Genomic DNA, 18,490 nt, shown 5'->3' with positions numbered 1-18,490 from the left:
TGTCACCGAGTGACGTCAGCTACGCGGCCACGCCCACAACATGTTTGGCTGGGAGCGCTCGATTCAGCACATCGGGACTGCCCGGAGGACTATACTCTTTATTCCAGAAACACCATTTGTAAATAAAAAAAAAAAAAATTTTAATCCTGCATTCATATGTTTTCTCCCCAAACCTTAAAAAAAAATAACAGCTCAAATATCAGTGAGGTCAAAGCAACTTTATTCACCTTACGAAAAAATTAGGGTGGAATATTACATTTCAACAAATCTTTCAATTGATAATGACAATTGATGCTCACTTACTCATGAAGCCATTACACATGGACAGTGATGGATCAAAATCACTTATAAGCATAATAAGTATTATGATATGCAGCACATACATTAAATGATGTTGTATATCCCCAGTTATCGGCTGATCAATCAAGAGTCTGTAAGAACCACAAAGCATTCATTAATCCATTGGTTCTGATAAAATCTCATTCTTGGCTCAATATAGTGATAATAATAGTTTCTAAAAAAAAAAAAATTTAGACCAAGTAGTAGGAATGTTTACAACATCATTTACAAGCAAAACACATTCTCAAAAAAGAAAATGAAGAAACATCCATCAGTAACAATCAGCAGACCCGGAGGCCACGTAGTAAACTCGCTCCATTAAAATCAACACAGATGATTGGAATGTAAAGGAACAAAAATAACTGCCATTTTCAGGGTGATGCAAAATCACAGAGATAATGTCATAACAATCATCAACTTTTGGATAGTGGGGGTTGAAAAAAACATCGTGTCCATGTGCATCAAGTCTGGAAATGATACATTCACGCAAACAAAAGTTCCTACAGCAATCTTTTCAAAGTGAACATTCAAATGCTTTTTAATGATATTTACATAATTGACTCTGACTTGAAGACGAATCCGTCAAAACAAAGATGAGTTGTAGAATAAATAAATACATTTAATAAACTGTAATTGATAGATACAGACATGGCATGTGGTACACTTGACCAAAAACTAAATAAAGCAACAAAAAAAAAGAGCATATTAAATTAGGCTGTGAGAGTGTACAGTGCATTTTTGGAGTGCTCAGAAGAAGCTCGTCTTGAGTTTGATGGTTGGTGCAGCCTGCACAGTCGGCTGAGCTTGTCTGGCTGCAGCTTTGGCTTTGCTGCTGGCCTGGTTGGCCCGTATGGCAGACTCCAGACGGGTTTTGAGCTCAGGTGCTGCACCAATCACTATCTTGAAGGCAGCTGGATACAGGGGACCAATTCGCATTAAGTTCTGAAGGGCAAAATCATGCAGACCTTTGGAGACTTGGGGCGCAGAGGAGAAGTCATTTTCATCCAAAAGGTAAGAGACAAGAGTCGGTACGAGAAGAGCCAGCAGCTGCACCCCTGTTGAACACATAAATCAATGATACATTAAAAAAAAAAAGATAACCAGTAACAACAAAGTAACCCAGAATATGACTATCTGTAATAGTCTCCATACATATCAAGTTCACTGAGTAACGCTACGTGTTCAAATTATTTATTCATGGTGGACAAAATGTGCCCGATTCATACAAGCGTGTATTGGAGTAAAATGAGAAACTGTTGCTGTTGTCTCGTTGGACTAGAAATAAAATGGGTCATAAAATGCAATATGAAAGATCTCAAAGCAGAACAAAGCTTAATTATAAATAACAAGTTAAAAAATAAACACAGTTGGACCTGCAGTGATTAATCAATTAGCTGCTCGGCAGAAAACTGTTGAGGAGCTAATTGATGTGGCAAAACAAGACTTCTTAAGACGTCATCGTGCCTTCTGGGAAACAGATACTTTTTACTGTTAACCGATTTTATAAACAGAGTGATTATATGATTAATCATGAAAACAATGAGCAGATAAATCTCTAATGAATATAATCATGTGTTGCAGCTCTAAACACGTTAAATAAACAAGAATCAAAATGACCATTATGTGGTAAACAACACAAGCTGCATCTCAAATTATCCTTTAAAGAAGCTCCACACATGGACTGATAGTCAGCAACTTTTTTACATCATATGTAAATATAATGCAATATATATATATATATATTATATTTACATATGATGGTAAAAAAAAAAAATATATATATATTATTCAATATGCATTAGAATAAACTGGACAATAGAGGATAATGTTGAAATCAATGCTAAAATAGACAGTAAAGCAGTGCTTGGATTCTAAATTTAGCTTTTAATGCTTTATTGGTACAGAGCTAAATACTTTCAGAGACCTACTTTAAGAGATCGAAACACTTTAACGGGACAAATACAGCACTTCAGCGGTACATTACGCAGAAGCATACTTACGGTTCTGCTCTTCACCCATACCGACCAGATTCTCCAGGACCCGGATGCCCTCCTGCACAGCCTGCAGCTCGGCAGCGGTCCCTGGCCGACTGCGCTCCACCGCCTTCAGCTTCTCCACCATGAGTGGAGCCAGAGAGTGGATGTAAGGAATAGCGAGAGCGCGGCTGGAGTGTTGAAACACTGACAGCAGCAGCTGGTAACACCGGGCCTGAACCTGTGGCAGCACAAATATAAATCTGTCACCAAGCAGCACCACACCCACCTGGAAAGTCTAATACGCCTTTTTTGTCAGGCGTTAATAGTTTGCAACTTCTCCGGTGTTTGCATACAGAGGTGCTTACCCAGGGGTCGCTAGAGTTGAGACCATTTCGGAAGCGGTCCATGCAGCCCTTCTGCAGGACGGTCACTCCAACAAGTTCACTGCTGGCTGACAGCAGGAAAAGTGTGATCGCCGTCAGCATGCTGACCTCATCCATGTCGGGCCTGGACTCATCTTAAAATCATACACAAACAAGCAAGCATGATTTTAATGAATAACGATGTCATAATTTAATCGTGATCCCTCCGCAGAAAGGCCAGAGGCCAAATATGTGTGTGTTTGCTTACCTGGCTGTGAGTATTCGAGTACAGATGCCAGGCTGCTCCTCACCAGGCCGGTCCACTGAGTCTGCATGCTCTCTGCCCGAGCCTTTGGGGAGGTGATGATGGTCTTGATGCCCTGCAGGGCAGCTGACACAGTCACAGGCACCGAGTTGTCAGCAGTCTTAACCGCAGTTTCCCTCAGGATGCCGGTGATAAGGAAGAGCGCTGTAGGTAGGATGGTCATGCTTCCTGTAGAGGCAAAAAGCAACTGTGAGAAATTTCATGTCATAGTGGACAGCTCATTGCTCAGATTGCTATGCTAACAATATTCACATTTACTCTTTGTCTCAGAAATCCATATAGCAGTTTTTAATACCATCTGTGGACAGCCTTGTCAGAGAGTATAATTATACACTGACCTGATTAAAGCAGGCCAAGAGCTGGCTAATAGCTCCAAATATCATCCAAAGCAGAGACTTGGTATCAATGTACACTGTCAATGCTTTTGTATGTGTTTTCCTTTCATATTTTACATGGTGTGTGTGTGTGTGTGTGTGTGTGTGTGTGTGTGTGTGTGTGTGTGTGTGTGTGTGTGTGTGTGTGTGTGTGTGTGTGTGTGTGTGTGTGTGTGTGTGTGTGTGTGTGTGTGTGTGTGTGTGTGTGTGTGTGTTGTTGCAGTTTGCCTCGGGCCTCACCAGCAGGAGAGCAGAGCGAGGGCAGTTCTGCCAGGATGGAAACTGTGTTCGCCACCAGGCGTGCGCTCTCTTCGGGAAGTCGCTGAGGCCTGAGTGGCGCGTGGCTGGGTGACTCTTTCACACGTGTGTTGAGTTGCGGTAAGTGGCGGACTAGAATGAACACTAGCAGCTCCATGGCTGCAAACACCAGAGACTTGCCGGGGACGAGCTCCCCTGTGTCTCCGCCTTCCCCGAAGCTGGGCCCAGAGTCTTTCTCGCTTTCTTCCTCTTTGCCTGAGCAAAATAACACGGTGAACTAAATCACTCAAGCCACCACATAGTTTAAACAGCTTTCCTATGAATACCAAACTGAATATTGATATTAAAGCTCTTGTTCAGTCATAGTCGAGATGAAGCCAAGCAGGATATGACAGCGCTTAGATGTGATGTGATGTTCCTGACCCTTGTTGTTTCTCTGTTGCTGCAGATGGTCCTGTGCAGCCCTCAGGGTCTCCTGTACGACAGCAGTGACCTGGAGCTGGACAGCAGGAGGATCCCGGGTCAACAGCAGCCTGTGAAGCACGTTCAGGAGCTCCACCGCCAGCAGCTATAACAGAAGATAAAACACAGTTACAGTAATGTCACTGTGAAACATGAGGAACGTGAATATTGGTATTCAGACAAGCACTGCACTTCTGCGGTTTTGTCAACAGATGCACAAGAAGTAGTTTTTATCAGAGGCAAGTTATTAAAAGCACACAGCATAACCCTTAATTAAAAAAAAGTTATCCTGTAATTGTTGATGTTACTCAAATTTCTTCAAATAACTACACTATGTGTAAACAGAAATTCAACTACAGTTTTAATTTTGCTTTTTAAAGAAGAGAAAGCTTTATCAGTATAGAAAACAGACCCAAAGCGAGAATGATCTAAGTTGCTGTGTCCCAATTCAGCGTCTGGATCCTCTGAAATCCAAACTTTGAAATGTGCCGGCAGAGACCTGTCCCATTTCAAGGGCTCAGCCACATACAGCCGAGATACAATCTTCTTTTTACCAGATATTTGTGGTAAATTTATTACCTGAGCTGTGAGGTGTAAATAAAAGAGGCTTTTAACAAACAGCTTCCACAATGCCAATAAGCAAATAATGCATACTGTTTTAATCATTTATATATAAAACATTTATATTATACATATTGTATGAATATGTAATTTTGTATGCAGTTTAAAGAATCCAATTGTGATACAATTGTAAACTGTCATGTAAATGTTACACGCTATTTTTGTGTAATTTCTGCCCTCTTTCTTTACCTGGTCTTCTGCGATGTGGGTCTTTGCACAGGGAGATTCTAGCAGAGTGTACAGGGCCTGCAGGCAGGACATCACATGCTCAATGGGCTCCTCGGGCCGGGGGAAGCAAAGAAACTCTATACTGACACCTGAGAGACAAACAACAGAAAAATGCACTCAGGGTGTGTCCGTCTGGGTTTTTTTTTCTGTTTATCCAGTGGCAGTAAGATTAACAAGCAGTTTGTCTTTTCTTCTTTTTTAATGTCAAACTTCTGTGTATCAGCTACACATTGAGGAAAAACACACAAAATATGGTAATGCGTCAAACCACCGATGATAGCCACGTGTTTCTTTACCCAACATTAGATGCATCCGGTCTTTGACCGACTCATCAAAGGTCTTTGTTGTGGAGGAGCCTCCCTGAAGCAGGCCAGGAGCTTTGGAGGGAGCTGACAAGATCTCCTCTTGATCCGAACCCAGTCCGAACCCGGTGCTGTTCAGCCACAGGGCCACCGCATGCAGGACAGGAGCCCAAGAGCTGCGGTAGTGGAGCCGTGCTGTGTCTATAGTCTCAGGGGTATAAAATGCTCCACCTGTACACGGATACACATCAGAGGGAAAACATTTGTTTACACCAAATCACACTACTTTAATCTGCATTTTGTACAAATATGTTTTACTGCATTGCAAAATATCCATGTCAACTTAAATGTTTATTAAATTTGAAATCACATGGTATGGACCAAAAACTACAGGAAAGGACTGTAAACCTAGTGGTTGAAGGAAGCAGTATTGAAATGTTCTATGAGAAATATCATAAATCTACAACGAGACATCAAATAAAATGAGGTCAAGTAGAAAATGTCTCATTTAAGATCACACACTTCAATGTTATATTCAGCATTTGGTAGACAAGAATCTGTCTTGTACCATCGGGAGGCAGCTGACTGGAGAACTCAGCCGGCAGAGTGAGCAGAGCGTAGTCCCGCAGCATGGCCAGCCACAGGCGGCTCAGCGACGGCAGCTCTGGCTGCACCAAAGTGATAAGACTGTCAGGCGGAAGCACGTCGGCACCCAGATCGTCCTCGTCCTCATCATCATCTCCGCTCCGGACCGGTTTTGCGGGCTTGGACTCAGCCTCTTTCTTGATCTTCATCGCCACCACATACACCTGAGCAGGAAAGGCCAGTGTGCATGGTCAGATTTGTCATGTAGACAGTTTGCCATATAAAAACACGGCAGTGCTCAGATCATCCTCAGTCTCACCTCGGCCCATGCCTTCAGCACAGCCAGTTTCTCCATGGTGGTGGCACTCTCACTGTACAGCTGACTGGACGAGCCTTTCCCAGCCTGCACCTTGTCCAGCGATGAAACCAGCAGGTTGTGGACTCGCCGCAGGTCATTGAGGTCACTGACAACGCCACTGCCAATCCACGTACTACACACCTGTGGAAGTGTGAGGGGGGCCAAAGTAATAAATGGTCAAGGTTTACAGCACCTGTGGTGTGTATAAATTACTCCTCTTATAAAACCTGTATTACATAACAGAGCAGTCAAGGTTGATTAGCCATTAAAGGGGCAGGCGATGTAAAAGAAATGTTAATAGGACTGACGTGTTAGGGCTGTAAAAGTGGAGCACACAATGGATTCAATCCTTCTGAGGAAAGTGTCAGGTGACTAAGGGCCAGAGTCTTTCTTTAAGGAGAGTTATAAATGTGCTATGATGCAAACATACTTAATGAGACACCTTCCTACTTGTGCGATTATTTTAACTGTCTGTCATTCCATAGGTTCAGACGGTACATATTAAATACTTTGTAGTTCTGTTTTCCATGCAGTTCTGAGTTAATCCTACTTTCTGGTCTTCAGAATGACTCCCGACCAGAAGTGGGGAAGTCATTATTATTTTTTAATAATACTCTGCTGACAGGCATGTTTGTTATTTGCCCCTGTCAATCATTTTTTCACAGTCAAATCAGTCAAAGAGCATTAAGCCAGAAAGTTTGACACTGCCGAGTCCTCCGGGTATGATGACCCTCTTTGCAGTGGTAATTAACTGCTTCTGCCTTCACAGTGCTGATAATCACAATATATGTGCTGTAAGGCCTGTGACTGGAACAAATGTTGCAGTACAAACAGGGCTGGACGCTAAATGCCTCTGGCATATGTGCAAACCTCAAACAGGGATATTTATTGACATTCATCCAGGAAATTGATGTCTTGTGTCTTACCTGGCATGCCTTCGCTGTTATGTCAGAGGGTGTGTCAGGTGAAAATGCAGGTCTGAGGGCGGCACCGACCTAAATGCACACAAGTTGCATAAAGTTCACTCGTTCTATCGTGTTGTACAATTTCTGTCATTTTCATTTTAGGGATTTTTGCATGGTAATGCAGTTGAATGTGTTTTTCAACTCACATTGGCCTGGTACTGTTCCAGGATAACGTGCCCTGGGAACTCGGGCTCTGGTACGGACGCAAACTTTTTAATAATGTCCTCCAGGGCCTGCAAGCCAGCCATCCTCAGCTGGTTACTGTGGTCTGTGGCCGCCATGAAGGCCATGCGGATAAGGTCAGACAAATGGAGCACCAACATATCTCCTGAATGGACAGAGACAGGAAGAAAAAGGACTGTGAGGATAAATAATCAGAAAATATTATTTACACATTTGTCATAGTTTAATATGTGATTTAGTAATGATAGCTCACACACGAGCACGAAGCTGCATTTATTGCATCCTTCAAGGTCTTTGCTTTTTAACACCCTCCACTTGAAGTATAAATACAGTTTCACACAACAAATCAATTTTTAGAGTTTCATCATGTGCTTGCAGCGACTCAAAAGAAACCAGATATTGAATCTGAGGCTGAGATTTAATTGAGTATACCTTTGAAGGGATTAGTTGGACACACCGACATGCACACCCACCATCCACTCAATCCCACTCACTAAATTTGGCTTGGCTGGTTTCGGAGCTGCAAAATCACTACATTGTGCTATTACTATCAAGCCTGCTTCCTTATTACGGAGAAGCTTATAAAAAATACTGGCTCCTCTGTCTGTCACAGTCCCAAAATACTCCTACTTTTGCTTACTCATCTCTAGCTTTGTTCCACCTTTACATAACAGAACATGAATTAGCTTTTTCCAGAAGCTGACTCAAGAACTGCCCATGTAAGTACTAAAAAAAAAAGAACCTGAAATTTAGCTCGGGAGGCATAAATCAGTCACAAATCTTTCAGTGTCCCCTGAGTTAGCAGCCTGATGAGTGGTACCTTTGGGGTTCTTGGCCTGTGCAGAGCGGGCAGCTGCCAGGTCAAAGTGCACCTTGTCTGCGTTCTCACATAGCAGAATGATGCGGCACAAGCAGTCTGCGGCAAACACCCGCGTCACCCAGCGTGGAGCCACGGAAGGCTTGGACTTGTCATCATCGCCCAGGCCTGTGAACATGGTGTCATCATCCATCTCGTCTTTTTTCTCGGAGTCTTCCTCGTCCTTTTCCACCTCGAAAACAACGGCTCCCCCTACATCTGTAAAATGAGATGGACACATTCATGATGCAAGGATTTAAAAAAGGAGAAGATTTAGATTTTGTTGTCCTGTAGATTTACCTGTAGTTGCTGCAAGGACATCTTTGCAGAGTTTCAGCCAATGAGAAAGTTTTTCCACAGCAAGAGAAGACAGCATGTGACCCAGCGTGTCATGGATGTCAGAGCACAGCTTCCTGTCTGTCTCCCGGTCCAGCATGCCAAACAGAACGCCCTCCAGACCCGTCTCTGTGATGTTCAGATCTGAACCAAGGACAAATTCAACACAGCAAGAGACACAGTGTCTCACTGAGATATGTAACTCAAACAGAATCATCAGGGTAAGGATTTATACTCACTGATTGTAGCGTTGTCTTTGTTGTCTCCTGCTCTCTTCGCCAGGCTCATTGCATACTCACAGACCTCCGCAGCTTCTCTCTGGGCGAGCTGTCTCAGGCAGGCCACGGCAGCACGTCGCAGCAACAGGTGAGAACTGCATAGGTGGACCTGCAGGTATCCCATGGTACAGGGAGAAATCGTGATCAAGATGAACACAAACTACAGGTATTGCAGTTGCGTTCTGAAACTTGTGATGTCTTACACAGAGACAGGGCACCAGGCTGGACAGGTTGACATGTCGTGGAGCAAACATGTGCAGCTGCTGCAAACATGAGATGGCAGCTGCCTGCACAAGGGAGTCAGAGTGGTCCTGCATTATGGCGCAACCGACCAGGCAGGACGAGCGGATGGTGGAAATAGTGGCTCCATTTCCTAGCAAACCCAATGATATTGATTATAAAGACAGACACCCAGAATAACAGCATTTTTAGTGGGTAGAGGACATACTGCATGTCCTCCAGTGTGCTTAAATGGACTGCAGAGACTTAAAGTAGACTACGCTGCCACCTGCTGGCTAGAAAACGTTATGTTACATGGCTTTTGAAGAAGTCAGACGTCAAATCAGTTACACAATGAGGTGAAGTAATGTGATTTGGTTCCTGCTACAGTTACCCTGTAACTCTGGTCCCACGGTGGTGATGAGAGCTCCCAGGCAGCGGCCCAAACACTGGTGCACCTCTGTGTGGGACGGGGGCACAGTGAGGAGCAAGGTGAGCACCAGGGACAATGTGGGCTCCACGTAGCCTCTGTACATGGGACCACTAGAATCCACAATCAGAGCCAGCGAGTGCAGAGCCCACGTCTGGGGAAAAAAAAGTAGGTCAACAACTAAGGGGTGCAAAGAACAATGAAGCTGGATGTACTTGCATCTAAATTCTGTTTTGAAATAACATACAAGAGAACAAAACAATACATCATCTGTTACAAACTACAAAAAAGGTGATGAGCAATTTACTGTACCTGGACCTCGTGAGAGGACCCGTCCTGGGCCAGAGCCAACAGGATGCTGACACTAGTCTTTAAGTGCTGGCCAGAGCCAATTCCTCCAACATATCGATGGAGACAGCCGAGAGCCAGTGAATGGCCCGTCCTCGAAACGACATCACGGGCTGACTTCAGTCTATAAATAGAGGAGGAAAAGAGATATGGATCACATGAATAAAGTCAAAGAATAAAGAAATAAAATAGATTCAGTTCAGACACAGATTAACAACAATCAAGGACATCTTTGGCTAACAATAAAATATTCAAACGGTTTCATTCTGTGTAATTGGTTATATCGCTGGTGTGTTGACCTGTGTCCATTCTACTTCACAGGATAAATAACAGCATAAACAGACAGAAAGAAAACCCAGACAAAACAGATATGATATGCTTACTTGTCAAAGCTGGTCTGCGCCATTCTGGCGATGAAGGTCGCCTCTCCAACCACCTGAGCCATCCTGCCCAGGGCCTCTCCAGCAGCACAGCGCAGGATGGGATTGGGATTGTCCAAAGCTCCCATCACCAGGGCCAGTGCCGATTTACGCACCTCTTCAGGCCCCAGAGTGCTCTTGTTCTCAGCCAAACCCTTCAGTCAGGAAGGAAGAGGTACATTATATCTCACTGTTGATGTTATCTGAATGATTAAACATGACATTCCTGTCTTAAGATGACATAAAGCATGTTTTCTTACCTTGAGGGCACTAAGCACCGCAGTAAAGATGTTCAGCTGGACCGCCTGCTGTCGAACTCCTTTAGCCTGCTTTATACACTCTGCAAAGTGGTCGAGCATCTGCAGCCTGAATTGTACACAAAGCCAGGTGGAATATGTTACAAACTAGAATGACACAAAGAGCTCTCCAATAATGCAGTAGCGAATACAAATACAGGAGAAAAATACCCCAAAACGATTGTATAACAAAAAGATTTAATAATGAAACATGTTTACATGTTGCAAGTATTAAAACCACAGCAGCAATAAGCAATGACTAAACTGCTTACCTGTGTTTGAAGGAGACGTGGGGAAAAACGACACCAAACAAGGCCACTGAAGCATCGATGACCGACACACCCAAAGGGAGAGGCCCAGGGATGGCCTCGCCGACAGGGACACGCAGATAGATGGAGGAGGGATCGTGTTCCAGAGCTCCGCTGCCTGAAGCGCTGTTCGGCTGCAGCTGTTCAGGAATCATGATACAGTAATATTAACACCAATTTAACACACCGAAACTTAAATTGTGGCCAAAAAATAAGATAATAAATCTCTGTCCAACTATCTTTTGTATGTACTGTATTTATTTAGTTTTTTTTTTTTTCATATACCTGGAATTACAACTAACCTGATCTTCTATGGACTTGTGGTCCGTCTCCTGTAGCCAGGAGCCCATGAGCACACTGTCATCATAGTGACACAGCGAGCGCAGCAAAGAGGTGGTGGTGTTGGCTGAGTTGTCAGTCAGAGTAAACTCTGCCACCAGCTCCCTCAGGAGGGCGTTGAAGCTGCCTGTACAAGGAGATATCTTATTTTAAAACACCTGTAAATGATTTTGAACCTGTGTGAAAAATATTACAGATGTGACTGCTTTACCTTCGTAAGTCTTAGGAGGCAAGAGAGCCAAGATGTCGTACAGCCTGAGCCTCACCATCGCTGCACTCGCTTTCAGGTGAGCACCGTGGACCTTAATGATGGCAGGGACACTGAGAAAAGGTCAGAATATTACAATCATTACATATTTGATCAGGAAACAATAAAATAAATAGCTATCACACATTAAAGTGTTAATGAACAGTGTAAGGAACAAAGAAAAAAAATCTTCTCTGTCTTCGCATCTTCAACAGACAATTAGATTTAAAAGCATCACACTCACTGAGACATCATGGTCATGGCACATTCAATGGGAGTCATCAGTCTCCGGATTACGTCTTCTGTAAGAAGCTCGGGACAGTGTGCCACAAAGCTACGCATGGCTACAGAAGAAAGGAACAGTGCTGGTCAGAACTATGTCTGCTGATATTATAGACAGGTACACAGTGCAGGTGTGTTTCTTTACCACAAAGTGCTCCAGCTCGGCCCTCCAAGGTGACCTGCCAGGAGAAGGAGTCTCCTCTGGCCTTTTCTGCCTCCAGCTCCTTCTGGGAGCGAGGAAACACGTTCCTCCACAGCAGCAGCATTTTGGGGAGGTGATAGCGCACAAGCGAGGGACCTGGGAAAAAGTATGAACACAATGAGGTGGCCGAGTTGGAGGCGAGAGGGAGACGGGATTGCTGAGATATCGCTAAGGAGTAAGCGATGTCTGGGAGACTCACCCAAAGTCATGAGGGCCCCCAGCAGGAGCCATCCGGCCTGTGTGCGCTGCAGGGACAGACGACTATTCTGAGCAGCTGTCCGCAGGAGGTCTTCAGCTATACTCACAACCAGCTAAAGGGACGGAAAACGAATCGATCTTTAAATCAGGAAATCAATAAGGCTAGTGCAAAAGGGCAGTCAAGAATAACACATGAAGAAAGACCAACATGACACATAAAAGAGTGAAAACTCATGAGGTTGCATTCTAAGGAGACACACCTTGCCCTTGGAGTGGGGGATGCCCAGTGGACATTGGTGTACGCCGCCCAGCAGAGCAGCCATCGCAAAGCTGTAGCCGCTCACAGCCTCGGGTGAACTCTTCAGGTTGTTGATTCTCTCTGCACAGCGGTCCAGCAGTGGGGTCAGCTGATAGGGCAGCGCCACAGCAACACAACGCAGGCACCACGCAGCCGCCAGACGCGCTGCCATGCTCGGGTGCAGCAGCACTGAGGTCACGGTTTCGAGAAGCCCTGTAAAAGAGGACATCGAAGACGTTTTAAGTAGTTAATGAATTCAGTGTAAATGAATTCCTTCTGACTTTTGATTCCACCTTATTTAATTAACTAATATTCATTACGAGTAAAATGCAACATTGCACAGAAGTGGATGTAAGATTTACATTGCTAACATGTCACCAAAGCTACAGAGGATACTGGCCAGTGGCACACATTATGATCTATGTAAAACCAGCTAGTGTTTATAGAAACTTAAGGCCCGAAACACTGGCTGCATGGCGTCTGTATTACCTTTACCTCACTGCACACCTGCAGCTTGCTCAATTGTGTGTGTTTGCACATTGGCAGCATGTTCACTACAGCGCTGATACTGCCAATCCTATCATTGAATCATCTAATTTCCTTGGATAATGGCCATCAGCAATGAATATTTGGGGTACGACAGTGAAGACTTGTAGCCAAAACGCAGGCACGGGAATTTTGTTTACCTTCCTTCAGTCATTCATGTCTTGTGTGTCTCACCTATAGAAGGCTCCTGGATGAGCGGTGAAGCCGTGGCACTCAAGCTCTGAACTAAACTGCCCAGCTCTTTCAGGGCGCACACCATAACATGCTGACTGGCAGAGACGTCAGCCGCTGCCTTGTTCTCTCCGCTGATGTCATTCACTACTGCCTCTGGAAAAACATACGGCCGAGAAAGAGAGATGAGCAAGAAAGGTGAGTCAGTATAAGTGTTTTCAAATTTCAAACAAGTCACTACGAAAACATTCAAAAAAAGAATAACATTCAGTAGAAACTAATTCAGACTGTGTGAAGCACTGATGGATAAGGTGTCTCGAAATCAAGAACAATTTACACTGCTATTTTCTCAATAACAAGATACTTAAAATCCTCTGGCACTTTTATATAAATTTACTGTAGATTGGAATAGCGTAATAGACCACATTAGGCCATGCATTGCTGTCACACATTAATCTGTAATAATCAGAAACTACAGAACTGCTGTATTTGCCACAAACTCAGAGCTCTGAGGATTTATTTGATACAAAAAAAATGAAAACAGGAAACTATGGTTATAGTCGTATCCAAAGATAAATGTTACAAAAGTGCAAAACAGTGACATTAAGTCACATTGTAACTCATCTGGCTTGTCATCTGATGGTCATTAAGCAAGAACTAAAATCCTCTGAGCTCTAAATAGGCAACAGTGAAGAGAGATCACTCGTAAGAAAAAAAGTCAATCAACTGAATCAAAGAGAAGATTTAAAGCTGCTTCTGGAACTGTGGCGGTCACTGCGCTCCAAACAACTTGGGATACAAAGGTGGACAAAGACTAGGAGGTCCCACTTCCATCGTGGCTTCCGGGTAACATTTTCCCAGGAATCGTTTAGCACAGATATTTGTCATTAGATTAGTTTCATTTCAAGAAGTCTCACAGATCCGGTTGGTTGGAAAAGCTACAGCAGCGAGTACAGAGTGAACACTAAGGAGCCCAGGACGACGCCTTGAGAGACACCAACATTCAACAACGTCTTTTTTTTAAATCCTGTCTCAACATCAAAAAGAACAGAAGAATGTCGTTTTGAGATAGTTTAACATCAGTTTAAAGGTTGCAAAGCAAATCAGAGTAAGAATCATCCTTTTCAAATGAGATAAAGGTGATTTTAAAAATGATTAATGTGATGATGTCAAGCAGAAAAAAAGAGGTTTGGTGGAGCAAAGACTACTGTATGTCTTGTTGCTGTGGGAGGGGGAGCCAGAAAAAAGTTATGCTATCTGCTCCTTAGGGGTTGTAAGTGTAAATTCACAGGCAAAAAGCCATGAAGGCTATGCAATAATGCAGGCATGAGTAATTCATAAGCTGAGCAGGCAATGTACAATGTTCCTGACATTATGATGCAGATTGTGGTTAAAATGGATGTAAAGAAGGGGGAGAGTAATCCAAAAGGCAGAAAGCCAAAGTAGGGAAAGCCATCTGCGCACACAACTCAATAAAGAAAAGAAAAGCCATATCTGTACACAATGGAAGCACAAACCATGCAAGAGTTTTAAAAAGCAAATGAAGGGGGAATTAATGGTGATAATAATGGATGAGTACTTACTCTGTAATGCTCTGAACCGTGATATTTCCCCCCCATCCTCCTTACCCACAGCCCTTATCTGCTTGCTGATGGCTTGGCAGATTTCTTTGCCGGCTGCAATTTGTGCTTTCTCTCCGAGCAAGCCGCCAAGGGTGGCGCGTAGCATGAAGGAGACGCAGCGGCGCGAGTACACGGCCTCAACGTGCGTCTGCGTGGCCCGCGGGTGAGACACGAGATCCAAAACGTGGGACAGGAACGTGGCGAAGTTGCGCTCCATCCACTGACCACCAAGTGTTGTCACAAACACAACGTAAGCCTGAAGACGACAAAGGAGGGTCATGTGTGAGGTGGGTTGATCAGCCGGTGCAGGTTCCAGTTATTATCCAATTGCAGAATTCACCTCACCTGTGTGACGCCCACCCGCACCTCCCTGCTGACAGAGCCTCCACCCTTCAACATCTCCCCGCCACTTTTGAGGAAGCCAGATCCACCACGCAGAAAGCCTGTCGCCATTAGCTCCAGCACCTCCTCCAGAGTGGCCCGCTTCACATTCTGACGCATCACTGTGGACGGAATTTTTTTTTTAAAAAAGGGTCGAGATCCTGAAAGTGGGGAGCTTCTATATTTCACATAAAAGCAGCCAAACATGAGCCACATAGATCAACACTTTAACCTACCAGCTGCCTGTTTGGGCATCAGGGCAGTGGCCATGACCGTCCCCAGCAGTTTGGCTACCGCTACCCGAACACCATAATTGGACCCTTCCAAGGCTTTGAAACACAAAGTGGCCATGTTCTCCAGTTCAGTGGTCCACATGAATACGGCCTCATTCTGCAGCTCCAGTAGGCACTGATCAGGCAAGAGGAACGAAGATGGAGAGCTTTTAGAAATAGCTACAATATTCATGTGCAGGGAATATCCCATTCATTACGGACGCTGAGTTATACATATGATGACAATAGACAGTGAACACTAAACAGGCTCCACTTTTTCTGAGACTAACCTTTGCTACTGCACAGCGTACAGCCATGGACCTGTCTGTGAGGAGAGACCGGGCGTTCTTGTAGATATCTCTGTGACATGAAGCTGCAGCTCCACCGAGTCCACTGAGCACCTTCTGCAGGCTGAGAAGGATCTCTCCTCTGCCTTGGGACTAGATCAGTGAAGTAAAGGTGGAAATAAAAGGATTAAAATAGATGTCACAGTTTCTCAATGATAAATCTCTTTAATTACTATTTATTCATTACTGTTCCTATATTCCAAAATACAATTTGACCCAATGAATTGAATGGTGTGTAAAAAAAATTCCCGAATTTTGTGCTCTGAAAAGTCGTACCTCTGCACTCTTTAATGCCTTCAAAAGATTATTAATGGTGTCTGGAAAGGAGCTTCCCAACATCCTGCCCATCTTCTCATAAAAAGCCCCGACACATGCAACTGCAGCACTGCAAGAAAAGCATAAACATCAACACAGAATTAGAAATCCCTTATAATTATTTCATCAACCACTGCAACACAATCATCGGGAAAATTCAGAATTATTTGAATGAAAATATGAAATAACTGCTGTTACTGGCATAATATAAATATAACCTCATTATAATCTATTCTAAAACACTGCAGGACGAGCACAGTGGTTTCGTGGGTAGTTAGGAGGTTCTGACCCTCGTGTACCAACATCACCTCTGAATCTGTACAGAAACAAGTCTGTATGAATGAATGATGCATAAAACCCTGCAGGACACCACTGATGCAGCCCCATCCATGGTTGGAGTCCATTAAAGCAAACAAGAAACACGGCACAATGTCTGATCATGAACACTTAATCCACCCTTTTAAATGTGAAATGTCATTCTGCGGATTAATGTTTGGCTTAAGTGCTAATACCCTCGACGGAGGTTCTGCAGTATATTCCTGAATCTCTGAAAGCAGTGCTGAAGTGCTTATATCTTCATGCAAATGTGTTTGAGCTCAAACAGAATATTAATGTGCAGAGTAACTGTACGAAGGGGGATCAAAGACCGCTACTGTTGTGCACAAACGGAGCAGGAGGAAGCTATAACCTTCATCAGCAATTATTCCAAGTTATGAGGCTTGATTAACATCAACAGTTGGGTTACAGGTGTTTTTGTGACCACTCGTAGGTGCACATTTGTGATTTCAACATGAGTTGAGTTGAGCAGAGAGCACGCGTCAAAATTTTGTGTCAAATCCAGGAAATCAGCAAACGAGACCCATGAAATTCTTCAGAAAGCCTTGAAAAGCAATGAAGCACTGGTGAGGTGTTCAGAGTGGCAGTCGTGTTTTAAGACGGGCCGAGCGTGACTGTCCAAGACCAAAAAAGGTGCATCGGGTCAGAAGTGCAACCAGATTTGTGAATTCATCCCCCAAAGATCAGACAGTCAACACCGAGTTCCAGTGATGTCCGCGACCGTTGTCGCAAACAACCTGAACTTTGGTTCCCCAAAATGACACCGCGTCCATTCACAGCGTGTTTAGAAACGCACAAGTTTCTCATCTGCAACAAGACCGACGTCCCTCCGCACCCCTCCTACTGAACCCCAACTTCTTCTGACACAAACTTTGACGCTCTCTGCTCAAGTTTCAAGTCCTTGTTAAAATAACAACTGCGTTCCAGTGGTCACAAAATGTGTGTAACTCTGGTGCTGATGTTGATCAAGCGATGTAACTTTGAATACTTCGTCACAAAAGTTAAAGCGTCTGCTGCTCTGCTCCGTTTACATCCAACGGGAAAACGCTCTGAACCTTTTGATCCACGCTGCTGTGACTAAATGAGAACTTACAGTTTTGTTGGCAGGTACGCAGGTGTGTCATCCTTGCTTTTGATGATTTCATTGCATTTATCCAGAGTCTGGAAAACGGTGAACGTGTCACCGATGCTGTAGAGGGTAGCGAGGTTTTTGGCCAGCAGTTTTCTTGTTGGCGGTCCGGGGGCACTGCTGATCAGTCCTGTCAGCTGCTCCACCAGCTTCTTCTGCTTCTCCTTCACATCCACCTGTCACTCAAACACAAAATGAAGTCACAGACGGCCTCTGAAGAACAACACTCAGAACAAAGCAGCGCCACAGTCGGAGTCGTCACCTTATTTGCTGCCACGAGCACTTTGTCCAGGAAGCGGAGCCACTCAAAGATGAAGACGGGCCTCTTTGCTTCAGTGATCTGGGACAAAGCGTCTTCATTGAGCAGCAGACTGTGAGCCAGCTCCATGGCGAGGACCTCTGAGCACAGTGCTGCACGTCCTCGTCTCTGCAATGACATACGAGGGGTCTTCAGAAATGTCTCCTCACTAACAATCAGTCTGTCCTCCAGAGTCCAGCGTCCTTGTAATGTCTTCAAGAGGTTTTGCCAGATACAGCCGCTTTATGCATTTTTTTTTTAAAGTCGACCTTATGTTCCGTTAAATAAAATCTCAAAGCTGCATGATGTGAACAGCTGGCTGCTGAGTGTGAGTGACAGCTGTCAGCCTCCAGCTGTCAACAGACGAGCTGGTTAGCAGCTTAAGCTAGCTGTTTCCTACCAAGGAACAACTAACCTCCACCCAAACACCTCCACCCAAACGGGACGTCAGTGATCTGTTACCATCTTTTAAAACATCCCGCTATCCAAAAAAAAAAAAAAAAAACCTTACCGACGACATTTTCCTGAAACGCGGGATGTAAATAAAACCAAATTGTTCATCCTACCTGTTTCGATGACCCAGGATGAATGACGACGAGTATCGGCGGTGTCGCACTAAAGTGTGTCCGGGGTGAAACCAAACAACTAACGTAACTAAGTAATAAGAATTTGTCTCGTA

At 44.2% G+C, this 18,490-nt stretch overlaps 1 protein-coding gene across 1 annotated transcript; it reads right to left on the bottom strand.

The window, feature by feature from the left end:
- Positions 1-203: 203 nt before the first annotated feature.
- heatr5b (HEAT repeat containing 5B) lies at positions 204-18,413 on the bottom strand. Its single transcript, XM_069690101.1, has 36 exons — positions 18,378-18,413; positions 17,776-17,940; positions 17,478-17,689; positions 16,010-16,118; positions 15,677-15,826; positions 15,351-15,522; positions 15,079-15,236; positions 14,740-14,989; positions 13,115-13,267; positions 12,357-12,607; positions 12,098-12,209; positions 11,842-11,994; positions 11,659-11,758; positions 11,379-11,488; positions 11,131-11,294; positions 10,793-10,968; positions 10,485-10,590; positions 10,189-10,379; positions 9,770-9,929; positions 9,422-9,611; positions 9,012-9,181; positions 8,770-8,917; positions 8,495-8,674; positions 8,159-8,413; positions 7,302-7,483; positions 7,117-7,185; positions 6,152-6,331; positions 5,816-6,056; positions 5,242-5,478; positions 4,907-5,034; positions 4,058-4,202; positions 3,617-3,889; positions 2,946-3,170; positions 2,681-2,832; positions 2,340-2,553; positions 204-1,394 (listed from the first exon to the last, which is right to left on the bottom strand). Exons 2-36 carry the CDS (start codon positions 17,899-17,901, stop codon positions 1,087-1,089), a joined length of 6,150 nt encoding a protein of 2,049 aa, XP_069546202.1. The 5' UTR covers positions 17,902-17,940; positions 18,378-18,413; the 3' UTR covers positions 204-1,086.
- Between the last annotated feature and the right edge of the window lie 77 nt (positions 18,414-18,490).

Source organism: Brachyistius frenatus, unplaced genomic scaffold (assembly GCF_029030835.1).
Source record: "Brachyistius frenatus isolate BFR_SWC_R1_liver_20210118 unplaced genomic scaffold, ASM2903083v1 Contig_8, whole genome shotgun sequence".
Lineage (NCBI taxonomy): Eukaryota > Metazoa > Chordata > Actinopteri > Embiotocidae > Brachyistius > Brachyistius frenatus.
Note: the sequence above shows the minus strand (reverse complement) of the source record. Positions and strands in the feature narration are given on the sequence as shown.

Excerpts from the sequence above, each read along its gene's own strand:
- heatr5b (XM_069690101.1), bottom strand. The coding sequence starts at position 17,901 with ATGGAGCTGGCTCACAGTCTGCTGCTCAATGAAGACGCTTTGTCCCAG. Across the intron at positions 17,690-17,775 it reads TGCTCGTGGCAGCAAATAAG|GTGGATGTGAAGGAGAAGCA; the intron begins GTGACGACTCCG and ends TTTGAGTGACAG. Across the intron at positions 5,035-5,241 it reads CCGGATGCATCTAATGTTGG|GTGTCAGTATAGAGTTTCTT; the intron begins GTAAAGAAACAC and ends TTTGTCTCTCAG.